At 38.4% G+C, this 15114-nt stretch overlaps 1 protein-coding gene across 2 annotated transcripts in view; it reads right to left on the reverse strand.

The window, feature by feature from the left end:
- Positions 1–223: 223 nt before the first annotated feature.
- Positions 224–15114, reverse strand: part of PCSK1 (proprotein convertase subtilisin/kexin type 1) — a 42625-nt gene continuing 27734 nt past the window's right edge. For both annotated transcript variants that reach the window (XM_004042287.4, XM_055387210.2), the window contains exons 10-14: positions 9846–10079; positions 8771–8928; positions 7228–7361; positions 4743–4904; positions 224–3257 (exon numbers count right to left, since the gene is read on the reverse strand). In XM_004042287.4, coding sequence (XP_004042335.3) covers positions 2880–3257; positions 4743–4904; positions 7228–7361; positions 8771–8928; positions 9846–10079 — 1066 coding nt within the window. In that variant the 3' untranslated portion in view covers positions 224–2879. The remainder of the gene's footprint in view (positions 3258–4742; positions 4905–7227; positions 7362–8770; positions 8929–9845; positions 10080–15114) is intronic.

Here is a 15114-nt window from a genome sequence, read left to right on the forward strand (position 1 = left end):
GCTCAGTCATACAGCTTTGCATGTTGTCAAGAAAGTGAAGGATGGGCTAGAGAGGAAAATAAAACATACCTCGTTCAGGTAGATTCTTAAATTGACTCCAAGAAAGCCCAATTTCCTAAAAAGGAATTAACTCCTTAATGTAAACTGTCAGCTTTTCTTTTGTGTAGTCCATTTGGGAAACACAATAAAAGAGGGAGATCTTGTTTGTGGTGGAAACATGAGCTTTTTTTCTTTTGACTTAGAAACAATTTATTTTTCTGATTTATAAGCATATTTTACATATTCTGGTCAATACATCAAATGTATAATGTGGAAGTTCCCTTAAGAATACCAAGACCACACATGTTAAACTCAGCTACATGTTGTATTAGGCTATTAGACAAATGTCACTTTTAATATCACAACACCTACATGTACTTTTTTTCATTGACAGAGGAACATGCCTTTCAAAAATATTTTATTGGGTGAAACTTTCTTATTCTCAGGAAAACTTTTGGTTCTTTAATATAATTTATTATGCTCTTTAAAATTCTGTTTGATAAAAGCATTGGTATATTATAAATACCTGTAAAGAAAATATAGTTTAAAATTTCAAGGGAAATAGTATATAAGTTTCCTCTTTGACATTTTCACAAAAATCCACACAGGCACTAAGAAAGACTGACAAAACTGTTTTATATCTGAATATTATACTCCAGGTTGGAAACATTCAATATGATTTTATTTAAATATTAAAGCTTCTTGAGAGTGAACCTTTGGCTACAACCCAATGAGTTGGCTGGGGTTTTAACCCAGAAAATATTTTGTTAGGAAGAATCAAAAGAAAGATTTATACATCTAGCACTAGATTGGGAATGGAAAAGTAATGAGTTTTCATTCTAACTCTTTATTGGCCTTTCTGGGCCAATCTAAGAATTCTCTGGTCCTTTTTAGTTTTAATACTTTTTGATATGCTCCAATATTGGAAATTCTATCTAACACTTTATATCAAACAATATATGAAACTTCCAAGGACAGAGTGATTCTGCAAGTCTTTTAGGAGAACATTCTCTAAGCATTATGGGCATTGCTCTGCAAACACCCTCGTTCTACACAAATTCAAATGGTAGAAGAGCAGGTGAAAATTTGTGTTACCAACCATACTTCAAGCCAAAGCAAATGACAGACTCTAGTGTTCTTTTCATGAACCAGTTCAATGCCATGAATTGCCTTATGAAGTTCAAATTTCATGGAAGAATTGCAAACAGCAAACTCAGTGGGAGAAAGCCAGCATTGTAGGTGACTGGAGACTTTGTAAGCATATTGAGAGAAGGAAGCTAGAAGGTTAGTAATAAATGAATTAGTATTAGTGAGCATCCAGGTGAGGCGAGATTACATAAGCAAACTCATAATTATTATTGTACAGATCCTGCCTAACAGAAGATGCGGGTAGTTTGTTTTTTCCTAATGCATTTACACTTTGTACACATTCGCTTAGTGTAGGAGTGGGCAAAATCAAATGCCTATTGGATACTGCCCAGCAAGGAATCAAGTGCCTGCTCTAGGTAACATGGAGCAGGGTGCCATGGGGACTGAGAGCTCATCTAATCAGGCAGCTGCTACTCAGCTCCAGCTAACTGTTGCCATGAGCAAAGATGGGTCCGAGAATGAGGTTTTATGTGAAACATCATATTTTCAATAACCACTCATATTTTAAAAACATTCTGCATACCAAACAAAATCTACCTGAGGGACAATTAAGGTCCATGGCCTGCCAGTTTCTGCTTCTGATTTGAAGCTTAGGAGCAATTTGGTGAGAATTTGGACACTATCAGTGATAGGATTGGAGAAGATCTTTAAGTATCAAGGAATAAACATTCAGTTTCAAAGACCTAGAACACTCTGTTCTAATGAACACAGTTGGAAAAAAAAACAAAAACAAAACTTCTCATGGTTTCTCCCTATTATGAGTATTTTTCTATTATTACATTAGGTCTCCATGTGATGAGTGGTCTCCTGTTACTGCTGAAAAAAATTGTGACTAGGAATTTGCCAAGTCCCAAGTGTAAGTTTTTTTTTTTTCTGGGAAAGTGGTATATATCATTTCTCCCAACATTTATTTTGTGGCTGAGAAAGGAGACAGGTATAGAAAACTTTCAGAAGAAGGAGAAACAGAGGAAAGACCAGGCATGCAGCACGAGTCATAACCACCTCTGGATCCACGGACGCCTCTGGCACCACAGACACGGTGCACCAGGCAAAGAATGTTCGAAAATTGCTCAAACCAGAGCATTCAGATTTCAAGATCTGTTTCTAGATCTAAATAATCCAGCTTTTGACCAACATGACCAGATTTTGACTACAGGAATGAGTGGCACTTTGGAATAGAAAGATCTAGGGAATGAGTCTTACAGTGAACTCCTTCATTAGGCCTACTAAATACTTTCTTGGCATCAAAATTTGAAGAACCACATGGACAAGACAGGGAACAAGCTACAGAAACAGTTTCTGACTCCTTCTCATTCTTTGCAGATTATGTTTTCAAATTAATTGATATCCCAGATTTTGCCTTTTCTTTTGAGAATTGAAATGGGCTCTAATGCAGTGTTCTAATGTAGTGTAAGAGCTTTTTGTCAACTGTGACTCCAGAAAGAACAAAACACTTCACTTGTGCAGACAGGAAAGATGTGTTTTGAAATACCTATGATCAATTCTGGAAGTTGAACTTCCTGCTTGAGCTCATCCCCTTCACATGTACAGTTTAGGGAGAAAAAGAAAAGGTACCACAAAGGATATTATAAGCATAAGAATTCATGACAAAACAACCACTTTAGACACAGGCAAAATCGCAGGGTAAGGAAGAAGCATGAATATTTCCAACATGGGACCACACACTTATTTTAATTTTCCTCATTCAGAATGTCCACCAGAGCTTGAAGCAGCCGGTCGTCTCTGTGCTTGTAAGGTTTAGTGTTATAAAAAACATCAACATAGTCATTATACAGACTGTCTTCAGAGTCTTTAAGCTGGGAAGGTTTGTTCAGCTTTTCCAGCGCTTCGTAGAAGTTTTCATAAGGGATGTTGAGCTTTGCACTTGGGGACTTCTTTGGTGATTGCTTTGGCGGTGCGTTTTTACTGAAAGCACTTTGCAGGAGTCGCAGCATGGCCTCGGAAGGGGCTCCCTCCTCCAACTCATCCCTGCGGCCCCCTACGCTGCTGCTGCTGGGGCTTTTGGACACCAGGGTATTCTCCTTAGGGTTCTCTTGTGTGGGCTGCTCCTAAAACATAGAATGCCATCCACAAAGGGAAGAAAGTTCATTATTTATGGCCAGGCAAGCTAGGTGCAACCCTACCACAGGAACGCTGCCTGCCGCTTGAGAGGCAATGAGGGGAGGGGAGAGAGTTCAAGACTGGGAGCCACATGGACTTGGGCTTCAACCCTCATTTGCCTACCCTCTGGGGTACCTTTAGCAACCTTTTTAATCTCCCTCAACTTCACCTGTCAGGTGGAATAAGAGTACCACCATTTGTGGTGGTTTTGAAGACTAGATGAGACTGTATAGGTAAGTACTCAGTACATGGTGGTTTTCTTTACTTGTCAGCCTGCTGTCATGGGATCCATTTTGGGAAGCAGAGGATATCAAAATATCTGACAAGTCATATAGAAGGCACCCACTGGTTGCGGTAGCATGGGGGTGCCTTCCTGAAGGCACTGGCTTTCAGAACTACCCTTTTAGCCACTGAGTTGTAAGAAGTGGTCAGGGGAGAGACTGAGGTGCTAGGCTGGGGAGGAGGGAGCTGGAGAGCTCAGAGAAGCTACCCATGGCCAACTGCTGTGGAAGTGTTTCAATATTCCAACACTCACAAGGTTAACCTGCTTCCCAGACTGTGAAGAAAAGTACTCAGGACTCAGGTCCTGGAGGGAAGCTGCTTTGAAGAATATAAATGGAACTAGAATTCAAGCTGAGGCCTTCACAGTTCATGTATAAGTTTCTTGAATATGTACTTTGCCTCTGTATCTTCCAAAACACCCAGCTCAGAGCTGGACCTATTCAGAGCAGGGCGTTCTGAAAATTCTGAAAACCTACCTATTACACCTGAGGCACTGTGCTAGATGCTGGGATACAGAGATAAAGAAAATGTGGGCTTTTCTCATCATCTGATAGAAGGAAGCCAGGAGCCATAGCAGGCTGAAACCCAGGAATGTGAACGACTTATTTTAGCTATCCTCTGAAATTTTTTGAGAAAAAGTGTGATCTATCGCTCCCCTTGGTGTTGCCAAGAAGTGTCAGTTAATGAATTAATAAAAAGAAGCCTACATGATTTGGCCATTTGAGCCTTGTTTTTCTTTCTGCAAAATGGATACACGAATGTCTATCCTTCCTAGGTTATAGGGATTATATGTTAATGAGACAATGTGGAAAATGCTTAAAAACAAAGCACAGTACAAATGTTAGATATATGTGATTGGGCATAAAGACAACTTTTTTTTCCATTTGTTATCTGTCATAAGTGGAGAAAATTCATGTTAGGAAATTTAATACTTTTGAATTCATTAATTGTGATTTCTAAGTTCTGGATAAAATATTGAATGAAAAAAATACAGTTTTATCCTATGGAAAAAAATAGTTTACCACTATCACTTCTTATCCTTCCCATCCATGTTTGACTTATTTCCTGCTTAGAAGTTGGGTACAGCTTCACTGACTACATTGTCTACCCCAGTTCAAAAGAGAGCATGCCAAGAACAGAGCCACACAGACCTCCCCTGGATCCACCATCTTCTCCACCCCTCTTCTGTCATTCTGAACAGTGTTGTAGGATGTGTACACACGAGGCTGCTTCATATGCTCTGGCTGAGAAGAGGTCCCGTGCAAAATCAGCTTCCAGTTCACAATTCTTCCTTCATTTTGAATTCTTCCAGACTAACAAATAAGCATACCTATATTTAGTATGTGTTTTAGATAATATAAAACAAATTCATTCAAAATAGCTAAAAAGGATTTCATTGTTAAAATCTCATTTTAAGATTCTGTGCATTTCATGTGAAAGAAACCATTGGATCCACTCTTGCTATAAAAATTGACAATTTGTAGGTTCAACAGTTTAGAAACTGATTGCTTCATAATCAAACATTTAATTTAAAAATCAGCAATCTCTATGTAAGTCTTCTTTTCCATATTGGATGTGTTCTTGAAAAGCTGACTGTACCTTCTATAAATATATTTCCCAATTATCAACTTATAGAAACATTCCACTGGGAAAAAAGTGAGCCTCTATGGAGTATTATAAACAACCTCTAGCATTAATAAGCCCTTAAAAATTGTGTGGCACATATGCACTGTGGAATACTATGCAGCCATAAAAAAGAGTGAGTTCATGTCCTCTGCAGGGACATGGATAAAGCTGGAAACCATCATTCTCAGCAAACCAACACAGGAACAGAAAACCAAACACCGCATGTTCTCACTCATAAGTGGGAGTTGAACAATGGGAACATATGGGCACAGGGAGGGGAACATCACACACCGGGGCCTGTCAGGGAGTAGGGGGCAAGGGGAGGGATAGCATTAGGAGAAATATCTAATGTAGATGATGGGTTGATGGGTGCAGCAAACCACCATGGCATGTGTATACCTATGTAACAAACCTGCACATTCTGTACATGTACTCCAGAACTTAAAGTATAATAAAAACTAAATAAAAGAGGTCTATAAAGTTCAATGACAAAAAATAAATTAAATAAATAAAAGAAGTCCATAAATTCAGTTACAAAAAGTTGCATATTTGGGGGAATAGTCATAATTTTCAAGGCTCAACAATTATAAATAATGTGTTAAAATCTAAAATATCTTTAAAAATTTAGAAGTGTAAGGTCAGATTTTGCAGACTTGACATGAAATAAATCCCACCTTGGCAAATAGATTTTCTTAGTTTCCTGATGGTGAAATTGAGTTGAAGAATAGAGGCCAAGTTCAAGAACAGGCCCATATGCTAAGAACATTCTTTTTTTGCTCTATGAGAGCAGGACATTTTACAACTTCCATTTCTAAATCACAATTTTAGCAGTCTTTAGGAGAAAGCTATCCTCAGAGAAAAAAATGTAACAAACGACTATAGAATTTGTATTAATTTAATTGACATCTCCAAGAACTTTAAATGATTTATTTTCAAAAAGTTATCTAGGCCGGGTGTGGTGGCTTACACCTGTAATCCCACCGATTTGGGAGGCCGAGGTGGGTAAATCACCTGAGGTGAGGAGCTCGAGACCAGCCTGACCAACATGGTGAAACCCCGTTTCTACTAAAAATACAAAAATTAGCCAGGCTTGGTGGTGGGTACCTGTATTTCCAGCTAGTCAGGAGGCTGAGGCAGGAGAATCGCTTGAACCCAGGAGGCAGAGGTTGCAGTGAGCCGAGACTGTGCCACTGCAACTCCAGCCTAGGTGACAGAGCAAGACTCCGTCTCAAAAAAAATAAATAAATAAAAAGTTACTTAGGCGTATAATTCTACACTGCTGATATTTATTACACTTTTGTCTCAGAAGAACTCAGAGCCAAAACATTATTCATTTATGTTCTCACCTACAGAGAATGTTGGAGAAATGATGCAAAAATAAATAATTAAGCTATATTTGGCTTTTTTCTAACTTTTGCTCTGTCCTTTCATTTTTGTGACTGTGTGTTAAAATTACAGAAGGATGTCAAAGAATGTTAGTAAACAGAATGAAAAAGAAATGAGAAATGCTTTCGGTTTGTTTCATGACTAAAACTGTTTAAAAAAGTCATATTAAATAAGATATCTCTCCAAACATTAAGCTACATCTAAATAGCTACTGCGGAATAATCGTAAGCTTGCCTTTAAGATGTGACTCTGGCAGAATGTCACACCAAAGTTGGTCTGAGCATTTAAGTATCTTTGTGAATATGATTGATTTTGTTGGCTGAATAGGTCAGATGGCTGGCTGCATGCAGACATGGGAACACCTGGATTTGTCCCACAGTCTGTCACATTGTTTATATAAGTGTTTTTTCACCTCTTATAGTATGGCTGAAGCCTAATCTTTCTTTTTGAATATTATCTACGTAACCAAGTGGTCAGGGCTTGAAACACTCTACTTTTCCCTTACTTCTACTAAGAAGGGGTACAATTCTTTAGGGCCCTAATTAATGATGAAATCAACCTTAAAAGTGCTTCAAAATGTTTAAAAGTAAGCTTGTGTTTTTTCATCCTCTCATTCACACTTACCATGTCTGTAATTCTCAAAGTCCAGGTACCTATAGGGTTCTCTCCCCATGTGTGAACAGACATGAAGTCCCAGTTCTTAAAGCCATTAGGAGATGTATCCCGTTCTCTTTCAGCCAAGAGCACAGTGCTAGTTCCTATGAAACAAATACAAGTTAATGAATGTCCTAATAGCTGTGATAGCAGGATACACTCTAGCATCTGATAACTGAAAATAAAAGGTGAAAAAGATGAGTTCTCCTAATTTTCTCTTCTAGTATAAGACCAGGATAGAGACACTCACAAGGAAAAAATATGATGTTTTTATCTATAGTGCTTAGCACATTGCCTGGCATATATAATAATGAATAATATTATTTGCCTCAATAAATATTGTGGAAAAAATAATGAATGAATGAATGAAAATGTTGACTAAGGTTTATTTAAATAAGGAAAGCTCAGCGAACTACATTTACAAATTGGAGAGTCAAAAATCTAAAAATATTTTAATGAAACTATCATTTCTGAAGTGTGAGAGGAAATCTTGAAAATTTAGTAGGTGCCTGGCTCCATAATGATTTAGACATAAAAATTATTATTTAATTTATTACACAATCATTAATAATCATAATTATTTAATTAATGTATTAATTTCTTAAAGATATATTAATTTAACAATCTCTTATATTAAAAGACAGGTTACCTGTAAATTTTTAAGTCCCAGCCCTTTCTAGATCAATTGATAATAGTTCTATGTGGAAGGGTTAAATAACTGCTGGTCTATCAATTAAAAAAGCATTCCACCAATATTTCAGGTTAATTCCAATACATCTAGAAAGCATAACTTCAAAATTAACAGAGCCTATTCCAAACCTCTAAGAATTAATATTCAGGAGGAAGATCATAGAGATAGCTCATCTTTCCTCACATATCACCCACAGAAACCAAATTTAGTCAGTTGAGTCCTGCTAAAACATAAAGGAGCATTGGGACTGCTCCTCCTGGTTAGATTATGGCTTATGGTTCACAAGCTCTTTCCCATCCACTATCTTATCTGAATTAGTGCCCTCGCAGGAAAAAGCAAATGTTCATACATCATATAAAATGGCCTTATTCATGTTACTATGATAAATTTGTTAATCTTCTCAATCTCCTCTAATCGATCTGAATTCCCAGTTTTCAATGGACTCCTTGTATGTTTTGGATATATCTGTGAGTTTGGTTAATTATCAGAGTAACTTTCACTAATTTATTATCTAAGAGAAAAGTGATAGGTCAGTAAAATGGAAAAGTAAACAGTTTGAAAATGCATGACTTCAAAAAAGTGTAATAATTAGCATTATTTGAAGGGGCCTCATTCTCTGCTTATCAAAGGATCAGTGGAAATGGGCAGGGCAGAGGGAGATCTAACACCAAGAAAAAGGAAAAAATAAGCATGTTTTTTAAGACCTGAAAATATCTATTAGGAGACTTTGTTCTATGAATAAACAAAAGCAATCAGTTATTTGAATCATTCAACTTACACGTAAAAATATAAATGGCTTAGAACTTTTTTCTTTTAATTTACCAGCAGCAGAAGTAAGTGTGACATGAAGGTCTCCTCTTCGGGAATATTCAATTGTTGCTTCAAATTGTACATGCTCCAGGGACTTGATAGCATTTTCTTGTCCTTCACAAGCTCTTGTTGGAATTTCAATGATAACTTCTCCATTAGCTTTCAGGGCTCTAAATACATTAAAGAATCAGCATTGAATAAAGTATATCCAAACTTCCTTGCATTTTATGCATATCTGCACGCATCAATCTTGACTAGATACTCAACTAAGCTTTTTGTCACTCCCTGTGATGTGTAGAACCTAATTCAGAATTATGTATACATGAATTTTAATGCATAAGAAAATGGTAAGGGACACTAATACTTAAATACAATGCTATTTGCTGTGGAGTCAAATTCAGGCAGATTTATTGTAGACCCATCAAAAAGCCCCTCTTAAGAAAAAAATGATTTTATCTAGAAGGCCTTCTGAAGGCATGCCCCAAGCCTCCCATCCTTGGATATTTTGTGTGAGCAGGTCTTCAGTATTATTTTGATTGCTTTGATAGAAATTACAAAACACTCCTAGTAGAAATTTCTTCCGTGACAAGATGTGGTGTGCTAGAGGGAGTCTATGTAAGTGTATGATAAAGAATCCCTCATGGAAGAAAAGCCATGAATCACACAGCACTGTGGCATGAAGCAAGGCTATTTTGCAAGCAGATTTTGGGTAAAACTGGTTGGCAAGTACTGCATTTCATCAACCCTAAGATGCATTTTAAAAAAATAGTTAAACACTGAATTTAGAATGAATCTTAAAACTGATGGGTGGTTGATCACAGTTTAATTGACAATAAAACAATGGTGCATCTTAGACTGGGTGCTATGTGGTAGGTGGACTACAAGAGGAACATGCAAATGGTTAACATGGTTTCTAGAGCTTTGGTCTCTCAGTTAGTCCCCATGGATACCCACAGAGAACACTAGAAAATTCCACCTCCATCTACTTCAGAAGGGTAGATACAAAAAAAATCAGGCAGAATGGCAAACATAGCAATGAAATTATGCCATGGGCACACATGTGTTTAAAATTCCAGGAGATACTTACCTGGGCTCAAAGTCATTGTCCTTTACAACACACTCTTTCTTCTCAGGCACACTCCTCCAGGTCCTGGGGTCAGCTAAATCCACCAGAGCTTTGGCATTTAGCAAGCCAAATCCAAATCGACTATTCACCATCAAGCCTGCTCCATTCTTTTTCCATCCAGGGTTATTGGCCAGCGGGTCATACTCAGAGGTCCAGACAACCAGGTGCTGCATATCTCGCCAGGTGAGATTTGGGCTGGAGGGGAAGTGACCCAAAGTGTCTTTCAGAGAAAAATGAAGTTTCCTTGCAAAAGCAAGTGCTAACAATAAGCATCTCCATTCAGGGATTATGAAGTGCCTTTTGCTATTGTAGTTATATTATTCTAGTGTCTATTACTGTTCATATATCTTTTCATTCAGAATTCAGAATACAGAGCTGAAAACTTCTCCCTGTAACATATAAGTTATGACTTCTCTCCAGAGCATATAAGCTTTTACTATGAGTAAAATTCAGTCCTCAGCAATATAGAAGTATAAAACTTTGTCCTTAATTTCTAATTACTTCCATTTAACTGAGCAAACATTTTAAATGGTAACACTTTCTTTATGCCCTCCAGTCTCATGCTGTCCATTAAAAGCCTTAGCACTTTCAGCATTATGAACCCACAGACGAGGCCTTGACTTCCTTCTTAGGAAGAGTGAGATGTTAAAGACACAGACTGGCTACCTGCTGTAAACATGTATTGCCTTTTTCTTTATCTATCAAAAGCGTCAAGAAACTCTTAGCTATTTGAGCTCACTCTTGCAAGGCACTATGCTAATACCGTGGGGATATTCAAGGATGTGTTTCTTGTCTTTTAGAAGTTTACAATCCAGTAAAAAGAATTAAGGCTTTTTATAACTCTATCTGGTGAGTGTTATATTCATAGCTTAATGCATTGTGGGAGTTTAGAGTAGAAAGAATTTCCATGGAATAGAAAGATCTAGGAAAACTTTGTGGGGGAGAAATATTTGAGCTGGACTTTGACAGGGGGTACAGTGTTAAGAAGTGGAGATAGAGAAGAAGGCCACTGGAGCAAAAGCACCAAAGTGGGACAGTACAGGTGTGGCCAGATGACAGCCTGGTTTGCTGGGGCAGGGGAGAGGCAGTGAGGAGTACTGGGCCAGAGCGATGAGAACCTGGCATGCCAGAAAGGGAGCTTATACTTTATCTTTTGGGCAGTGGGAATCAGTGAGAATTTTTGAGTAAGGAAATAGTAAAATCATAAGTCTTAGCAAGATTAATTTAGCAACACTATAAAGATAAATCAGAGATATAAGGGATTGTTGGATCTATTATACTATGATGAGGCCTTCCTTGATCAACCTATTTAAAATTTCCACTCTCCCGCATGGTCCCGAGCTCTCTTATTCTGCTATATGTGCATGTTCTCCTTCCATTGCACTTATAGGCTTCTAACATGCGGGAAACTCATTTGTATTGTGTTTTGTTAATGTCTCTCTCCCTGGTTCTAATTTAACCATGAGAAGTGGTGAGATCTTTATCTATCTTGTTCTCTGATGTGTAGCACCCAGAAGAATGCTGGGCACAGGGTATATGCTCAGCAGATATGGTTGGTTCAGAGACTGAACATGCCTAAGTGCTAACTAGCCCCAAATATAATTTTAAAACATATTGCTCCTAGTCATCAGTCAGATTCTCAAACTTCCTTGACTTTGAGACCTGTATTGTTCCCTGAAGCCAATCAAGCATTATGTAATAAGTAGATGCCCCAGTTTTTACTCCTCAGGTTTCCTGTCTCAGCACTCGGTTGGAGAACAATCATCAGGGGAGTCTGGCTCACTTTGCTGCCTTCTCCCCTGAGCCCATCATGTACTGGCTCAGTAATCCCCTGTGACAAGAAAGAGGCAGTGGACATTCCTAAACACTGAAGAGTCCGGCTCCTAGTTAAAAACCGTGTGTAATTTTTCAGGCCTGACCATAGGCGATTTCAAAGGTCTTACCTGGCACGACACATGGGGAAGCTGCCCTCCCCATGCAGACACAGTGCGCAGTTTGTGGCTCGCAGCCTCTGAGAGGAGTTTCCATGAAGGCCGCAGGCCCCCTGGCCCCTCATGTTCTTTCCATATTGACAATCCTAGCTGGTGAGAGCTTTCCTTCCTAGGTCCCTCGGTCAGGCCTCCTCGTGGAGAGAGGAGGGGAAACATCTAGACACTTTCCTCACTCAGACTCAGTGCCTGGTGCTTCTCCACTCCCGTACTCTCTTGGTCCCTCCCTGCCTCACACCTCAGAGTCCATAAAATTGCCAGAGCCTTTTGTTCGGGGCTCCCTCAGCAGTGAGATGACCCTCAAGTCTGTGCTGAGCCACTCAACCAGTATGCCAGGAACAGGGCGAGTAAGTGTTTTCTCCGGTTTCAGACTCTTGCTTATGTCATAGCAGTAAGTGACTAAAGGCTCAATGCTTTCATTTTTGGCTTGTTGAATTAATAGGCTACTCCACACCTGACAGCTCAGCTCACCTGAGCTGAGCTCCCGACAAACATACCACTTTACCCTGGAGAGTGACTGACAGAGGCCTTGGAAGGACACCAGTTTAGGGATCCTCAGTGAGTCCCAGAATGCTTACCTCATAATCACCTGGTACACTTGTAAATAGAATAGGACATTTTATTGAAATGCTTGCTTCCTTCCAGTCTTTTAAAAGGAGTTTTAGGTAAAAGCCTCTTATCAAGGCAGTCAATGGGCAACACACCAGTTTTCCGTTTGGATCATCAGTGTGTGCAGGTGCATGTGTGGAGGCAGAAAGGAGGAAGCGTACTGAGGAGGCTTAAGGCAAGGTGCTGATAATCATGATTATCACATATAGCATGTGTGTCCTATGTTTCTGTAGTAGAGCATTTATTTTATATGTAGTTGCAGGTTATTTTGTTTTAAAATTTTCCTTTATCTAGTCTCTGCAAAATATTAAGGAGCTTCATTGTCATGCAATTAGAAAAACCTATTTTTCTTTTTTTATTATTATTATACTTTAAGTTCTAGGGTACATGTGCACAACGTGCAGTTTTGTTACATATGTACACATGTGCCATGTTGGTGTGATGCACCCGTTAACTCGTCATTTACATTAGGTATATCTCCTAATGCTATCCCTCTCCACTCACCCCACCCCATGACAGGCCCCGGTGTATTTTTCTAACAGAGTTATTGTTCATTCGTGTGCTTGTATTTCATAAATGAAAAGGAGCTGCTAACAACAGTGCAACTCATTCCTGACAGCCTTCCTTTGTTAATTTGTGCTCAATGACATCCACGATAATTAAATTTTTAAACACTGCATTGAGTTGCTAATCAAAGATATGTTTACAGAAAATAAGGGTATGGAATTAAACACCGAATTAAGCATTGCTTCTAATTAGAAGAGATGTAGGTAATGTAATTTGGAGACAAAATTCCAGAGTGAAAAGTCTTAGGAGCTATCTGGTTCAGCCTCTAATCATACCTAAATTAGCCTAGATCTTAAAATTTTTCTAACTTGGACTTTCTAACATTTCACAACCCACTAAGTCAAGAATTTTTTGTTGTGATTTTTTTCCAAAGGTTTCATGCAGCATTGAAAGTCCATTTCTCTTTCTCCAGGTTTTAATAAGACCACAAGTTTGGCTTATCTGTTTGTTTAATATTTCCAAAGGTGTGAAGGGATTCAATGGTTCACTTCAGAATTTTCCTCACCTATTAAAAATTATTCTGATTCTTTTGATCTCTCCTCAGAAGGCTGAGGCTATTTTCTACAGCTAGGTATACTCACTACATAATAATAATAGTGCCACAAACATTTATGCAAGGAATTCCTTCTTCTCTTAGTATATTTATCTCCAAGATACACCTACTAACTACCCTAATGGGTTTCTACACAAACACAGGTGGATGAGGTTGTAGGAAAACACAGCGGTAAAAGTAACTCTTTATAGCATTTGTTTCTCAAAACTTGGTTAAGGTATTACTAGCATTAAAAAGTGCCTGGGAGATTTGTTAAAAAAGGAATTCCTAGGTTGAATACCAGAAACTCCTAGGCAGATACAAGGTCTGAATAGTTGCTGGCAAAATGACCTGGGAACCTGCATGTTAAATAAACTCCCCAGGTGATGACTATATATGCTGGCACTTGAGAAACATCGCTTTGGGGAAGGAAAGTATTTCTTTGTGAGTATTCAGCCAGAAACCATTCCTTCTCCTTTCCTTTTCTCCTCCCATTCCCCAATACTCTGGCTATATAACATTTAACACAGCATATTGAGTAGTCTGCTTGTGACAGAAAACTTATAAGAAACTCATAAATGCATGTTCATTTATCAGCCTCAATCTTCCGAACCCTCCTTTATTTGAGGAGATGATAGGCTGCCATTCAACATTGCCTCTCCCTCACAGGGCTGTGGGAGGCTGCAAGGTGTGGTTGCTGATAGCACAGCCTTTGCAGTCAGAGAGACTTGAGTTTGAATTTCTTTGTGGGATCTTGGTTATATATCTCAACCTCTCTAAGCCTTATTTTTTCCCATTTGTAGGTGAAATTAATAATTTCTATGTCATAAGAATGTTGTAAGGGTTATAATTAATATTGTATATAAAGAGGCCAGCTGTGTCTCATCTACAGTAAGAACCTAATCAATATTGGGTGCCATTATTCTTGATAAGTTTAGGCAAGGGCTCTTCAGTCTCCATAGTTGTTCCTGTGGGATGGCACATGATTAAATGATTTTCTCATTCTTGAGTGCCTTGTGATAAAGCTTGGTCACATGTCTAGAAATTCTGGCATTCAGCTTTGGTATAGACAATTGAATAGAGTTCAGAAAAATGTTCAGTTGAGAACAGAAACCTTAATAACCTCTATGTACCTTGGCAGTAAGGATATAAATGTTAAGATAGATCAGTCATACTTATTTTACTGATGAATTGAGTCAAAATGAAGGGAATTAAATTCTTATGATATGCACCTGGGAGATCATAGACTCTTAATATCTCTTAAATCACGAACACTGAGAATCTGGTGAAACCTATAAGCCATTCCCCAGAAATATGCCATACATACATTTATAAGCAATTCTGCATTTAGTTGCAAAGAGATTCGTGGACCCCTTGGAACCCATCTGAGTGTTTCACAGAAATGAAACACCTGCTTTAGAGACTGTCCATCAGAGACTGAGATTAATGAGGCTAGATCATTCCTAGATCATTTTCTCCTATATAGAAAAAAGAAGGATCAAATTAGCCAGGCATGGTGGCACATGCCTGTAAT

Source organism: Gorilla gorilla, chromosome 4 (assembly GCF_029281585.2).
Source record: "Gorilla gorilla gorilla isolate KB3781 chromosome 4, NHGRI_mGorGor1-v2.1_pri, whole genome shotgun sequence".
In the NCBI taxonomy this organism is placed as follows: domain Eukaryota; kingdom Metazoa; phylum Chordata; class Mammalia; order Primates; family Hominidae; genus Gorilla; species Gorilla gorilla.